Here is a 15991-nt window from a genome sequence, read left to right on the forward strand (position 1 = left end):
CCTGTCTTCACGGGGCCTCATGGGCCTAGGTGTTCCCTCTCCCTCCCCTCAGTAGCAGCTGTCTTCCTGAGACAGGAGGGGACGCTAGGGACACTAGGAAGCCAAGGGACAAGAGCTGTGTGCAGGCCACTAGAAGAGGCCAGGCTCCCTCACGCCCCATGTTTCAAGACTCTCTGTTCCCCCCTATAGGAGTGCCCTCCTGCCCATCAGGAGTCATGCCATGAGGCACTGCCCATGGCACACAGAGGGTGGGAGAGTGAACACTCCCAGGACACCCAGGGAAATGTCACTCTGCCAGCGTGAACAAGGAGAAAAGTGGGAGGGAGCTGCAGCTCTGGTCAGTCTCCTCCTGCCCCCCATCAAGTGTCCAGGGCTCAGGGAAATATGCCATAAGGTCCTGGTGGGGGGGTCTCCAACAGCAGAGAAAAGCCGCCAGACAGCAGAGGTCAGCTCTCTACCTACAGCAGTGCCCGCTCAGCCTCCACCTGCATCACCCTTCCTCTAATCATCCCACCCTCCTCCTGCAGCCTGAAGGCCCCCCAGCCCCCCACAAAGGAGCACTGGAAAAAAAAAGACCCCCCCAACTGTGGGCAGGCCACACCCACCCACCACCCCACAGAGGCCCTGTCTTACCACAGCAGAACACTACTTTCATTGAGTCGTGCTTGGCTGCGCCCAGCATGGGCAGCATGGTGCTGAGGATGGACGTCAGGAAGGGCACCACGCCAAACACTGCAAGAAGGGGTGCGTCACAGAGGCCCACGGCCACCCCCACCCCGCCACACACCTTGAGCTCTCTCTGCACAGCCTGGGGCATGTGGTGGAGTGACTGGGACCAGAGGAACCGAGGTGCCATCCTCAGAATCTCTGAGCATGTGGGTGGAGGGGCGGGGCTGCCACCTACCATTGGAGACAGAGAGGCTGGCGAGCGTGTGCACGGTGCAGGGGTGTGGCAGAAGCCCAGGCTGGAACTTGCTCAGCAGCTCCTCCATCACGCTGCTGATGAACCGCCTTCCCACCGCCACCAGGACGCTGCTGGCGGCTTGCTGCCAATCAGAGACCAGCTCCTGTCCCCAAAGACCTCAACTGACACCCTGACCAAAGGAGGCAAACCTCACCCACCCTGAAGGTGCCCAGGAGGAAAACTGGACACTCTGCCTTCAGTTCCACTGGAGGACAGGCCGCCAGTGTTCAGGACGCTCTCGGGCTGCTGTGAGCAGGGCCCCAGGCTGAGCCCCGAGCCCATGCACACTCAAGTGGGGTCCTGGTGCTCCTACATTCGCCCTGAGAGCTTGGGAGCACTGCTTTCCACTTTGGCTTACATCTGAGATGGCGGGGTGACCCGCCCCACCCCACAAGGGCAGTCAGTACACAGGACCAACAGGCCAGACCTGAGGCAGCCAGACACAAACCCATGTTCTCAATGCACTCGGGAAGAAAACAGCTCCCTGACCCAGCCAGGGGCAGGTCAGCCAGGCCAGGGCAGGTATCCCCCACACCTTCACTTTGGTCATCTCATTGGAGGCCAGGAGGATGATGGCCCTGGCCGTGTCCTTGTCCAGCTCGCTGATGTGATTGCTCACGACTATCTCCATGGCCCTTAGGATTATCGTCCGGTATGGATGAGCTAGCTGTAGAGAGAGATGGTGGAGGAAGGACCGGGACTCACTTGTCTCTCATGGCTCCTCCCTGAGCTCAGAAATGAGCCCTGGTCTCCTTAAACTGGGACAGTGGCGGGGGTGGGGGCAGGCGCAGGAAGGGGCCTTGCTGGAGAGGAGGGGTCATCAAACTGGTTCAGGAGCCCAGGGGCCCTGTCAAGACTCAGCTGTCTAACCCTGAAATGGCAGCTGACAGACGAGAGCCCCAAACTCAAATAAAAAGAAAAACGGTCTTTTTTTAGTCTAACTCCTAGGAATGAGCCTAAACCATGCACTGTGGAAACTGAAATTATGTCCCACTACAGGGAGATAGGAGTGTCACAGAACCCGGAAGCCGGGACCAGGAGAGGCAGAGCTGGCACAGCCCTTGGTGCAGTCTCAGCAGGGCCCGACCAGTGGAGTCTATGGTTGGGCAGGGAGCAGAGGCGTTCTGCTTACCACAGGGACCCAGGTCCTCTCTCACTAGCTGGTAGATGAGAGGAACGGTGGACTGGGCCTGCGCAAGGGCAACCGGACACTACAATGCCGACCACCCGGTCCCCCACAACGGGACTGACCCACAGGACAGAGTGGGTCACCTATGCTGGACTTGCCGCTTCAAGGGGTTCTGGACTTGCCAGTGTGACTTTCCACCTACAGCAGCCTGGTTGCATACTTCAGACCCACCCGGGCCACTGCCCTGCAGGCCCCACCCCTCACCAAAGGCCCCGCCCCTCCACAGACCCCGCCTCTTGCCATGAACCCTGCCCACAGGTCCCGCCCCTCCCTGCAGGCCTCACTCCATCATATTGCGAGGAGCAATACCTTTTCGTGCAGCCGCAGGTGCTCCTCGCAGGCGCTAAGAACCTCCGCTGGCTTCGACTCTCCGAAGTCGCACAGGGCGCCACATACCTGCTCCTGCATCTGAGGGTCCTTGTCAGTGACAGCGTCCAGCAGGATGGCGGACAGCCCTACAGTGACAAAGTCCAAAGGCAGGGTCAGGCCCAGCCCCGGCCCACCACCTGGCTCAGCCTCACCGGCCCAGCCTCTGCAGCCTCAGGCGCACACACCGCTCCCTCCGTCCACCGTACTGGCCGAGGTCTCTGGAACCCACTGGCTGCCTGCTCTGAGGTCACTCTGGCCACCTTTACCCCGACCTTCCAACCCAGGCCGCATTTTCGCCGCCTCTCCAGCCTGACTGGATCCGAGCTCCTATAAAAAGCAGGCGGTGTGGGCTCAGCCCCATGAAGCCACTCCAGGAGGACCTCTGGCCCACACTCTGCCCTGGACCATGCCCTAGGCAAAGAGCTGGCCCTGGCTGCAGGTACAGTGGCCAGTCAGAGTGAACACTGGTTCTGGGGCTTTTGTAGGAAGGAGGAAGGCACAGGGACTCTCCCCTACAGAGCACAAAGCCACTGTGTCAGGCAAACACTGTCCCCACACCAAACTGAGCCAGCGTCGGCAGAGGCGAGAGCTTCCTTTTCTTGTCTAATGAAACTTTAAAGAAATTGTGTTCAAGCAGCCATCACTCCTCCCAAGTGCATTTACTCAGAAATCCACAGCATGCCATGGAGGCCAGCCAAGGGGCCCACACTCACTCTTCGCGTAGGTCTCACTCATCACTGTGGTACGAGCTTCTTTTTGCCTCCTGGTGTGAACCTGGATGCCTCTCTTCAGACCTGGAGTCACCAGACGTGCAACATTTAAGTCACTGGCCTCCTCAGTTTACGAGTAGTTAGTGTGTTTGTGTAAAACACAAGATCAGAAGGGGTTCGTCTGGGAAACAATCTCTGCCACACTCTGGCTAGGTGGTGTGCAGAGGACAGGCAGCACCCGCTCCACCCCAGCAGCCGGCAGCCCCGCCGCCATGTGCTGGGCCCACAGGGTCTCATCCTGGCTGGCCCGCAGAGGGTGCCAGGCCAAGCGCGATCACCATCTCCACTGACAGCATCTTCCTTCACTCTGTGCATGTAAGGCCTCGTGCTGCTGACGGACTGTGCGGAGAGGGACACCCCTCCCTGAGGGCCAAGAACAACCACCTTGGTCACTATGTGGCTGGGACCCCCCACTTCCTGCTGGCTGAACAAGACTGGACAGGCAGCTCAGGGAGCTGGTGGGCTCTCTGGTGTCTGAAACCAACCATCCAGACAGCTCACAGGATTTGAGAGTTGCAGCTTTCAAACATCATGTGCCTCAAAGCACCACTTGCAACAGTTGGACCCAAAGAATAAAGCCCATGGAATATGCAAGTGCCTCTGCACTTCCCCACGTGGTCACAGGCTCCAACAACTGGTACAGGACTGCTTTCTCACACTGGGGTCCTCTATTTTCTGGGCACCACCTTCATTCTTGGGCACTGCCCATCCAAAAAAGGGTGAAGGTAGAGGAAGCAAAGAAGACAGGCCTCCACCTGCTCCTGAGCAGGAAGACACACTCACTTGGCTGTGGCCACATAGGAAGGGGCTGTGAGAGGTGTCTGATGAGTGGGGGGATTACAACAGGTGAGAACTCTAGATGGAGAAGGCACCCTGGTCCTAGGCATTCACCCATCCCACCAAAACCTCAGTGCAATGACGGAAAAGATGCATGTTTTAAAAGAACAAGCCCACAAGGGCGCTAGAACACAAGAACAGATAAAATTAGCAGACCAGACACTTCCAGGAATCCCAGGCAGACAGAAAGCAGATGGAGAAGACTGGTTTGAGGCTGGTGGGATCAGCAAGGTGTTTCCCCTCTTTTCCTGGAAAACATCTAAAAATAACCCGGAAAACAAGAAATAAAGACACATATTCCATTAGCAGCAGAGCAAGGAGGTGGCAAACCGCCCCCCCCCACACACACAAAGGTGAAGGGCTGGAAATGCCACAGCTGTCAGGCAGGTATGAAGGTGCTGGCCGCAGGCTCCACAGAGAGCCATGAGGACTCTTCTCAGGCAGGCACCCCTGCGCATGGAACCTGCTTTCTGAGGTCCCTGGGCCAGTCTGGGTTATAAGCACACAGCCCACTCCTGGCACAGGGGCTTTGCCTGTGAAAAGCCACAGCCACCCATCTCCATGGCCTCAGAGAAGATGGGTTGAACAGCTCCAGCTCCAAAGTTTGGAGCATCCTTCATACAAATGCAGACAGCTGTGCACACCCAACTCGAGCAGGAACAAACAGGAACATAAGGGACATCAGCTCCCAGCCTGCCTGGGAGGAATGGACCTATTTGCCGCCTCAACCCAAACAACTAAAAAAACTGAATGAAACACATGGAACCAGAGTTCTCAAGCTGATGGGCATCAGGAACAAAGGGTGGGAAAGCCTGTGATCATGCCAGCTCATCGCCTGAAGGGCACGTCCAGCTGAGGACACACAGAGCGGGCCCAGGAACAACCCGGGAGGCCTGGGTCTTGCTGGAGTCCACAGGGTCCAGTACCAGGGAGAACCTCAGAGGCCTGCAGAGAGTCCCCAGTCACTCAGCTGATTTACTGGCCAGCACAGGGGCAGCAAAATAATGTCCCCAAGGATGCCCATGTCCCCATCCTCAGCACATGAGTATGTTACTTAGCTGGCAAAAGGGACTTAGCAGATGGGGTCAAGGGCACAGACCTTAAGGCAAGGAACTCAAGATTATGTGAGTGAGACCCGCCTTAGTTCTTAAGAGCAAAGAACCTTTCTCAACTGCACCAGAGACATGAGATGAAGAAGGGAGGAAAAAAACAAAGCATGGGAAGAACACCCACTGTGGCTGGCTGCGCAGATGGAGGCAGGAGGCCAGAGATGACCCAAGGCGGGGGAAGGAACTGCCCAAAATGATTAGCTGAAACAATCTGTGGGGCTCACAAGTGAGCCAGGAACGGGCCTCTCCTGGCAGCAGGGGAATACCACAACTCTCAGCGGGCTGGGAAGGACACTCAGGAGGGTTTCAACTCAGTAAAGAAGTAAAACTAGGGCGTTCCCTAGGGGCCCAGTGGTGAGGATCCCAGGTTCACACTGCCATGGCCCAGGTTCAATATCTGGTTGGGGAACTGAGATCCTGCAAGCCAAGCCATGCAGCCAAAAATGGAAAAAGAAGAAAAAGGTAAAATGCCATTCTGGTTTCACTTACCAAAGCTAAAAGCAAGACCTGAAAGGATCAAACTGTTCCCAAGTAACTTAGACCAGCCCAGCACAAAGCTTGAGAATAACAAGAGGAAAACAAAACACCATGCACCAACAAACAAATATAAGAAAGAAAAATAACAGTGTCTGGCATCCAATCAAAAATGACCAGGCACACAAAGAGGCAAGAAAACACAACCCAAATTTGCTGTCTGGCTAAGAAACTCAAATAGGGGCTGTGTATCAACCTAGAGGGGTGGGATGGAGAGGGAGATGGGAGGGAGGTTCAAAAGGGAGGGGATATATGTATACCTATGGCTCATTCAGGTTGAAGTTTGACAGAAAACAACAAAATTCTGTAAAGCAATTATCTGTCAATAAAAAAATAAATAAAAAAAACACACACACACACAACCCATAATGAGGGTGAATCAGTCAATAGACAATGACCTGGAAATGGTGCAGAGTAAAGAATTACTAGATAAGACATTTAGATTACAACTGTATTTCATATATTCTAGAAACCACAGGAAACACTAAGTATGTTAACATAAAGAGGCTAAAGTAAAAGAATGGGAGAAGAAAAATGAGGCTGACAATAATCACAAAAAAGCTGGAGGGGCTTCCCTGGTAGTCCACTGGTTAAGAATCCACCTGCCAATGCAGGGGACACAGGTTCAATCCCTGGTCTGGGAAGACCCCACATGCCTCAGGGCAGTTAAGCCTGTGCAACACAACTCCTAAGCCTGTGTGCTGCAGCTACCAAAGCCCACATATCCTAGAGTCTGAGCTCTGCAAAAAGAGAAGCCACTACAATGAGAAGCCTGCACACCACAGCCAGAGAGTAGCTCCTCCTCACAGCAACTAGAGAAAGCCCATGCACAACAGCGAAGACCCAATGCAGCCAAAAATATATAAATAAATAATTTTTTTAAAGCTGGAGTGATTATATTAATATTAGATAATAAAGTAGACTTCAGAGACATAGCAATTATTTTTTTAATCGCTTTTTATTTGGAAAAGTGTATGCTTAATAATTGACTTCCTACTGGTTCAATCAACATGATGCAAGCACTTGTACACATCCAATAAAATATTTCTGAAGCTTGTGCTTGATCATCAGTCTGCTCTTCTCATTCTCCAGAATGATTTAAAATTTTAACTCATTTTAAGAGTTTTAAATGGCTCCCACACTGGCAGCTGCCCAGAATGATTCACCATGATGCAGCATTCTGCAAATGAGACTATGCTGGTCTCCCTACAAGGAGGCTTGGCCACCAGAAGCTGTCCTGGACCCTCTGAAACCTGTACTACAGGAAAGGTCCTCTCGTCCACTTTCCTAACCAACTTCTCCAGTTGGCAGTCACCTTCCTGTCAACTAGGGCAAGATCCTCATGGGTTCCCTAAGTCTTTCTTCACCCTTACTCATCTCTTATTTACTACTCCTATTTTCTACAGTGAAACAATGGAAACTATATCATTGCTGTTGGTAGATATGTAGGTCATGAATTCATTTTGCAAACAAGACCTGTTCTATCTACCTTTTCATTCAGGAGGCTAAAAGCAGAGTCAGCTTGACTTCAAGGACTCTATTTTCTTAGCAGAGACATAACAATTCTAAACATTTATGCACCTAATAACAAAGCTTTAAAATACACAAAGTCAAAACTAAAAAAATTCAAGGAGAAATAAACAAATGCAAAATACAATAGAAATTCCAACAGCCCTCTATTTGTAATTGTTAAAACAAGTATACAGAAAATCACTGCAGGTACAGAAGACTTGAACAATACCATCAATCAACTTGGTTCAAACAGTACTTTTATAACATTCCATTCATTAACAGAAGAATATATATTTCTTCAAAAAGCTCATGAAACATTTACCAAGATTGACTATATTCTGAGCAATAAAACAAGTCTCAATAAACCTAAAAGTATTCAAGTCATACAAAGTATGTTTTCTGTGCTGCCAGGTCGCTCAGTCGTGTCCAGCTGTTTGTGATTCTATAGACTGTAGCCCGCCAGGCTCCTCTGTCCATGAGATTCTCTAGGCAAAAATACTGGAGTGGGTTGCCATGCCCACCTCCAGGGGATCTTCCCACCCAGGGATCAAACCTGCGTTTTCTAAGTCTCCTGTATTGGCCAGCAGGTTCTTTATCACTAGCGCCACCTGGAAAGCCCCTGTTCTCTGACCACATGGGATTAAATTTGAAATCAATAAGAGAAAGCTATCTGAGAAATCTGAGTATTTATCAACTACTGAATATGCTTTAAAATAATTCATGAGACCAAAAAAATGCAAAAAATGAAATTAAAGTGAATGAAAATGAAAACATATTAAAATGTGTGGGAGAAATTAAAAAAAAATTAAAAATGTGTGGGAAATAAATAGCACTAAATGGTTGTATTAGAAAAGAATGACACTGTGGATCTGAACAACAGTAACCTCATTTAGCAGGGGAAGCCAGAGGGGGCAATCCCACACACACCACTTCAAGTGAATCACAAAGCCAACAAGAAGAGCCATGACTTGCATTCCCAGCAGGAAGACATCTCTGGTTTGGGACAGGCCACAAGCCCAGCAGATGGGAACCTTCTCAGCTCAGAGAGTGGGAAGCCACCACCATCCTAAACATCCCTCCCTCCCATAGACTTTCTTTCAGAGCAACCCCTCCTTTTCTCTGCAAAGTAACTTCCTCTCCTTTGTTTGCTGGACTTGCCTATTATTGTTGTTGTTCAGTCGTTCAGCTGTGTCCAACTCTTTGCAACCCCATGGACTGCAGCATACCAGGCTTCCCTGTCCTTCACCACCTCCCAGAGCTTGCTCAAACTCATGTCCATTGAGTCAGTGATGCCATCCAAACATCTCATCCTCTGTCATCCCATTCTCCTCCTGCCTTCAATCTTTCCCAGCATCAAGGTCTTTTCTAATGAGTCAGCTCTTCACATCAGGTGGCCAAAGTATTGGAGTTTCAGCTTTAGCATCAGTCCTTCCAATGAATATTCAGGATTGATTTCCTTTACAATGGACTGGTTTGATCTCCTTGCAGTCCAAGGGACTCTTAAGAATTTTCTCCAACTCCACAGTTCAAAAGCATCAGTCCTTCAGCACTCAATTTGCTTTATGGTCCAACTCTGACATCCATACATGAATACTGGAAAAACTATAGCTTTGACTATTCGCAAATTTGTTGGCAAAGTAATATCTCTGCTTTTTAATATGCTGTCTAGGTTGGTCATAGCTTTTCTTCCAAGGAGCAAGTGTCTTTAAATTTCATGGCTGCAGTCACCATCTGCAGTGATTTTGGAGCCCAAGAAAATAATCTGTCACTGTTTCTATTGTTTCCCCATCTATTTGCCATGAAGTGATGGGACAGGATGCCATGATCTTCATTTTTTGAATGTTGAGCTTTAAGCCAACTTTTTCACTCTCCTCTTCCACTTTCATCAAGTGAGGGTCTTTAGTTCCTCTTCACTTTCTGCCATATGGGTGGTGTCATCTGCATATCTGAGGTTATTGATATTTCTCCCAGCAATCTTGATTCCAGCTTCTGTTTTATCCAGCCCAGCATCTTGCATGATGTACTCTGCATAGAAGCTAAATAAGCAGAGTGACGAAATAAAGCCTTGATGTACTCCTTTTCTAATTTGAAACCAGTCCATTGTTCCATGTCCAGTTCTAACTGTTGTTTTTTGATCTGCATACAGGTTTCTCAGGAGGCCAGTAATGTGATCTGATATTCCCATCTCTTTAAGATACAAGAACAAAGATACCCCATACCATGTTCCACAGTTTATTGTGATCCACACAGTCAAAGGCTTTGGTATAGTCAATGAAGCAGAAGCAGATATTTTTTTGGAATTCTCTTGCTTTTTCTTCCAATGGATGTTGGCAATCTGATCTCCAGTTCCTCTGCCTTTTCTAAATCCAGCTTGAACATGTGGAAGTTTTTGGTTCATGTACTACTGAAGCCCAGCTTGGCGAATTTTGAGCATTACTTTGCTAGCGTGTGAAATGAGTACAACTGTGCAGTAGTTTGAACATTCTTTCACACTGCCTTTCTTTGGGATTGGAATGAAAACTGACCTTTCCAGTCCTGTGGCCACTGCTGAGTTTTCCAAATTTGTTGGCATGTTTACTGCCACTTTCACAGCATCATCTTTTAGGATTTGAAATAGCTCAGCTGGAATTAGTTTTATATAGTTTTTGCTATAGTATGGCTGTCCTGAGTTGCAATTCTCTGCTATTCCCAGATAAACACATTCTGCTGGTAAAATAATTACCTCTTTTAGTTTTAAGGTCAACAACGTTAAATCCTACCTTAAGAAATTACACACGCAAAAGAAGCAAAAGAATTAAAATCATAAATATCAGTACATAAAGAAATAAGAAAAAAAATAAAAGTGCCAAAGGCTAGTTATCTAAGAAGATCAATAAATTTGATAACCAACCTGCCTGACTGATCAGGAAAAAGAGGGACAACACAAATTACCAATCTTAAGAATGAGAACAAATAGATTCTACAGATATTAAAAGGATAATAAGAATATATCTAACTTGTCGAAGGTAAATTGGACAATTTAAAAGAAATAGATGAGTCAATTTTACCTCAATAAAAAATTATTAAAATCAAAAAACAAAAGAAATAGACAAGTTCCTTGAAACACAAACTATCAAAGCTCACTCAAGAAAAAATAGATTAAAAACAAAAAGAAAAAATAGATAATCTAGGACTTCCCTGGTGGTCCAGTGGTTAAAACTCCACACTTCCACTGCAGGGTCCACAGATTTGATTCCTGGTCAGGGAACTAAGATACCCCATACCATGTGGCACAGTCAAAAAAAAAAAAAGAAAGAAAAAAATAGCTTTATATTTAACAAAGAATTGAAGTTGTAGTTAAACGCCTTCGCACAGAGAAAACTCTAGGCCTACATGACCTCCCTGGGGAATTCTATCAAACATTTAAGGAAGAAACAACTCCAACTCTACACACATTCTTCCAGAAAAACTGAACCTAAAAAGCACTTAACAACTGATTCTCTGAGGTTAGCATTACTCTGATAGCAAAACTAGACACAACAATGAAAACTATAGATCAATATCCTTCACAGATGCAAAATTTCTTAACAATATTTTATCAAATCATATCCAACAACAGGTAAAAATGATAATACCTCATGACCAAATTGGGTCATTCCATGAGTGCAAGGTTGGTTGGTAGTTTTAACTCCAGCCACTGTAAATCACAATAACAGACCAAAAAATAAAAACCACATAATCATCTCAATAAACGCAGAAAAAGCATTTGTCACAATCCAACATCCACTTATAATAAAAATTATCAACAAACAGGAACAGAAGAAAACTTCCACAATCTGATAAAGAGCACCAAAGGGAAATCTATAGGAACATTATACTTAACAGTAAAAGACTAAATGCAATCCCTACAGGATGGGGAACAAGGCAAGGATGCCTACTCTCACTAGTTCTATTCACTGTCAGCTGGAGGATTTAGTCTGTGAGATAAGGCAAGAAAAAAAATAAGACATCCAAATTGAAAAAGAAGTAAAACTATTTTTATTCACAGGTGATGTCATCATCTATGCAGAAAATGCTACAGAATCTAGAGTTGGAACCAGATCAATAAGTCATCTAGCAAGATCACAAAATATAAATATTAAATTTTTAAAAAACATTAATATTAGAAAATCAACTATATTTCCATATACTAACAATAAACAATCAAAAATTGAAAAAGCCACAACATCTGCCATTGAGCAAAAATTATATGAAATATTTAGGGACAAATTTGACAAAAGATGGACAATGCAGTAAAATTATCAAACACTGCTGAGATATAAAAGAAAACTTAAATAAATGGAGAGAAATACTGTACAAGGAAATCAATTCTTTGCAAATGGATCTACAGATTGAATGCATTCCCAATCAAAATCCCAGCATGTTTTTTGTAGAAACTGACAGACTGATTCTAAAATTCATACGGAAATGCAGAGGACCTAAAATAGCCAAGACAACTCTGAATAAAAAAAATGGAGAACCTATACTACATGACTTCAAGAGTTATATGGCACATCACACCACTTGGTAGCAGACACACATCACACCACTCAGTGACAGACATACTGTGATCAACATTAGCCACCCGCCTCCTCACCCTGCTCCAACCCTTCATATCGGGCAGCAGGTGCCCTGCTCCCCCTCTGAGAGCCCATCTCTGATGGCTGCCTCTCCTAAAGCTGCCTTGGCCACTTCCTCCACCCTGAGAGTGCTGGTCTTCATCAAACACAGGCTGTATCATGCCACACCACTGCTCAGTGGTCTTCACTGCTGCTCACAGAATCAAAGCAATACCTTCGACAAAGACTTTTGCAACCCAGACCCAAGTCCCTCTCTGCTCCTCTCTCATCCCTCATGCTTCAGGCATCCTGAATGCCCTGGGCCAGGGCTTGGGCTCTTGTACCTCTGCTTCTGCTGCTCCCTACAAACACCCCACCCTGTCCTCTTCACCCCACAGAACACATTCATTCCTCAGAGGTCAATCACTTACCTCCCCCAGGACACTGTCACCCCTCCAGCAGATGACCCAGGGTTCCCCAGTCCTCGCTCCTACAGGGATAGTGGCATTCTTTCTGAACAGCAGATATGCATGCTGATCTGCCTTCAGCCCACCATGCACACAGATAAAGCTTTGATTTATATTCTTGGCATATACACAATTTCAAAAAACAAACAAAACACTGTTCATTGAAGGAAAAGACTCAAAATCCTCATCTAAGACTCAATATTATAAAACTGTCAATTCTCTTTCATTTATAAAAATGTGAATCAGGCTACTGGAGGATTCCACTTGATAAAATGGTTCCAAATTCATATGGAAGAATCAACATACAACAGTAGCCAACTAAATTCTGAAAAGTCTGTGAACAGCGGGATTTGTCCTATGTTATGTTCAGTTCAGTTCATTCGCTCAGTCGTGTCCAATTCTTTGCAACCCCATGGAATGCAGCATACCAGGCTTCCCTGTCCATCACCAACTCCCAGAGCTTGTTCAAATTCATGTCCATCAAGTCAGTGATGCCATCCAAACATCTTATCCACTGCCATCCCCTTCTCTTTCTGCCTTCAATCTTTCCCAGCATCAGGGTCTTTTCTAATCCAGTTCTTCGAATCAGGTGTCCAAACTATTTGAGCTTCAGCTTCAGTATCAATCCTTCCAATGAATATTCAGGACTGATTTCCTTTAGGATTGACTGGTTTGACCTCCTTGCTGTCCAAGGGACTCTCAAGAGTCTTCTCCAACACCACAGTTCAAAAGCATCAATTCTTCGGTGCTCAGCTTTCTTTATAGTCCAACTCTCACATCCATACATGAATACTGGAAAAACCATAGCTTTGACTAGATCGGCTTTTGTCAGCAATGTCTGCTTTTTAATATGCAGCCTAGGTTGGTCATAGCATTTCTTCCAAGGAGCAAGTGTCTGCAGTCACCATCTGCAGTGATTTTGGAGCCCCCAAAAATAAAGTCTGTCACTGTTTGCATTGTTTCCCTAATTATTTTCCATGAAGTGATAGGACAGGATGCCATGATCTTCATTTTTTGAATGGAGTTTTAAGCCAACTTTTTCACTCTCCACTTTCACTTTCATCAAGAGGCTCTTCAGTTCTTTATCGCTTTCTGCCATAAGGGTGGTGTCATCTGTATATCTGAGGTTATTGATATTTCTCCCAGCAATCCTGATTCCAGTTTGTACTTCATCCAGCCTGGCATTTGGCATGGTGTACTCTGCATATAAGTTAAATAAGCAGAGTGACAATATACAGCCTTGACATAATCCTTTCCCAATTTGGAACCAGTCTGTTGTTTCATGTCTGCTTCTAACTGTTGCTTCTTGACCTGCATACAGATTTCTCAGGAAGCAGGTCAGGTGGTCTGGTATTCCCATCTCTTTCAGAATTTTCCACAGTTTGTTGTGATCCATATAGTCAAAGGCTTTGGTATAGTCAATAAAGCAGAAGTAGATGTTTTTCTGGAACTCTCTTGCTTTTTCGCTGATCCTACAGATTTTGGCAATTTGATCTCTGGTTCCTTGCCTTTTCTAAATCCATCGTGAACATCTGGAAGTTCTCAGTTCACGTACTGTTGAAGACTGGCTTGGAGAATTTTGAGTATTACTTTGCTAGCGTGTGAGATGAGTACAATTGTGTGGTAGTTTGAACGTTCTTTGGCATTGTCTTTCTTTGGGATTGGAATGAAAACTGACCTTTTCCAGTCCTGTGGCCACTGCTGCGTTGTTGCCCAGTAGTAGATATAATGGCCATCTGAATTAAATTTTCCCATTCCAGTCCATTTTATGTTATGTTAAAATGTACTAAAATGCTGCCATAATTAAAACTATGCCTTTGTTATAAGAGGCACACAAATCAACAGAGCTGTACGGAGAATCCAGAAATAAACACCAATAAGGAATAAAAAGGGAAAATTTTAAATAATAAAGACATTAGCCAACAAATAGTGTAGGAACAGCTTGGTAGGCACTCAGGGGAAAAAATTAGTTTTCCCTACATCTTTCCTTACCCCAAAATAAGTGCTAGATGGATATAAGGATCATGTGTAAAAAGTAAATGTAGTCCTAAGTAGAAAATACAAAGACATATCTTACAGTCGTAGAGTAGGAAAGGACTTTCTAAGCCAGACACAAAACTCCACATATCTTAATGAAAGCTTTCAGTTGGGACTATATGAAATTTTTTAATTTCTGAAAATCAGAAGCATACATAAACTCAAGACCACATCCATACATACACCTATGCCCACAATTGTACACTCTCAGACCTCACCCCATCCTCAATAGAGCATTAAGTAAATGAAAGACAAAATAGGTCAAACCATTCATTATAGGTATGACAAGAGCCCAATCTGCCTAACATTAACATGCACAGAAGTGCACCCACATCAACAAGATGAACAGGAAAACAGGCGGCACAAAGAAGACCACCAGTCCAGGACTCCACTTCCCGTGCACCGCCACTTCCCCTCACTGCCCCACAGGACTGAGGGGCGGGGAGCAAGGCCTGCAGTGGCCACACATAGGTGGGGACAGCCAGCAGAGCCTGTGAAGTGTTCCCTACAAGCCTGAATGGTCCCACTCTGTGATGGGATCGTCCATCTTCCAATACCCATCTACAGAAGCCCACGGAGTGTCATAAAAACACATATGTCAATCAGGGATCTGGTTAGATTTGAAAAAACAAGCACTGGAAAAAAAGTGGGAGCCAGGTAAGTATAGATTACCTGGGTTTGACTGGTTTTGAAGGTCTCCACCTGCGGCCCCTGCCCCAGGCCAGGAGATAACTGACCTGTGAGCACAGTGCTGATGGCAAAGCCAGGTGTAACCACCACAGAGGAAGGGGGCACACAGACAGGGGAGGGCCCAGGAGGCCCCCTGCCTCCCGCGGGAAGCACCTTAGAGGCACCATCTCCTGAATCTGCATGGCCAAGTAAGTCCAAGACGGGCACACTGTGAGCAGCTGGTCAGCAGTGGGGCAGGACTCCACCAGGACTGGCTCCTATACTCCCCTCCACGGCTGCCCGCCTGCCCACCCTGATGCTCCTGGCACATGGCACAGGGCAGAGCCATCAGGGCCTTCCCTCCCTGCACTGGACACACTGTGGGCCAGTGAGGAAGCAGCTGCCCCCTCCCCCATGCTCACCAGTAGTCAGCATTGATTCAGTGACATTTAGTAAAAGCCCACCAGGTACTGCCCCTGCCCACAGAGCCCTGGCCTGAAAGATGCCTACTTGTATTTCAACTGCCACGTGAGCTGACAAACCTAACCGTGGTACAGGACCACTTCACTGAGCTGGGTGGGGCTCAGAATGGGGTGTGGGAGGGCTAGGAGGGTCACATACCTCCCAGCCCAGAGGCAACAGGAGTGGTATGGAAGGCAGGTGTGTGAGGGGGGACTAGGAAGTCAGGAAGCCCAGCAGGGGGTCACAGGATAGCCCCACCAGGCCCAGGGTCTTTCCCTCCCAGCACAGGAGCCAGAGCAGGAACCAACTTCCAGAGTCACCAACAAGAACTGGGGCAGATGACCTGGAAACAGTCCACAGCTCACTGCTCACAGCTCCTGGAGAGCACTGCTTCTCAATGTAAGCCATGCCAGCGGTGTCACCCCCCAGAAGTGGTTGGCTCTCCAGCTCAGTGAGGAAAGCACGCATCTCAAGACGCCCAGCAGCCAGCATTCC

At 47.1% G+C, this 15991-nt stretch overlaps 1 protein-coding gene and 1 non-coding gene across 18 annotated transcripts in view; both read right to left on the reverse strand.

Moving 5' to 3' along the window:
• MROH1 (maestro heat like repeat family member 1) overlaps positions 1 to 15991 on the reverse strand; it is a 59260-nt gene that overhangs the window by 31975 nt on the left and 11294 nt on the right. For 15 of the 17 annotated variants that reach the window (XM_027560383.1, XM_027560382.1, XM_027560380.1 and 12 more), the window contains 5 exons: positions 3236 to 3316; positions 2463 to 2608; positions 1500 to 1631; positions 905 to 1067; positions 634 to 732 (listed from right to left, as the gene is read on the reverse strand). In XM_027560383.1, the coding sequence (XP_027416184.1) occupies positions 634 to 732; positions 905 to 1067; positions 1500 to 1631; positions 2463 to 2608; positions 3236 to 3257 (562 nt within the window). In that variant the 5' untranslated portion in view covers positions 3258 to 3316. Of the gene's footprint in view, positions 1 to 633; positions 733 to 904; positions 1068 to 1499; positions 1632 to 2462; positions 2609 to 3235; positions 3317 to 4285; positions 4389 to 15991 lie in introns of all 17 variants that reach the window. The other 2 variants (XM_027560385.1, XM_027560375.1) reach the window with 2 other exon arrangements.
• On the reverse strand, positions 7202 to 7324 carry LOC113904558. Its single transcript, XR_003514573.1, has one exon.

This window comes from Bos indicus x Bos taurus, chromosome 14 (genome assembly GCF_003369695.1).
Source record: "Bos indicus x Bos taurus breed Angus x Brahman F1 hybrid chromosome 14, Bos_hybrid_MaternalHap_v2.0, whole genome shotgun sequence".
Lineage (NCBI taxonomy): Eukaryota > Metazoa > Chordata > Mammalia > Artiodactyla > Bovidae > Bos > Bos indicus x Bos taurus.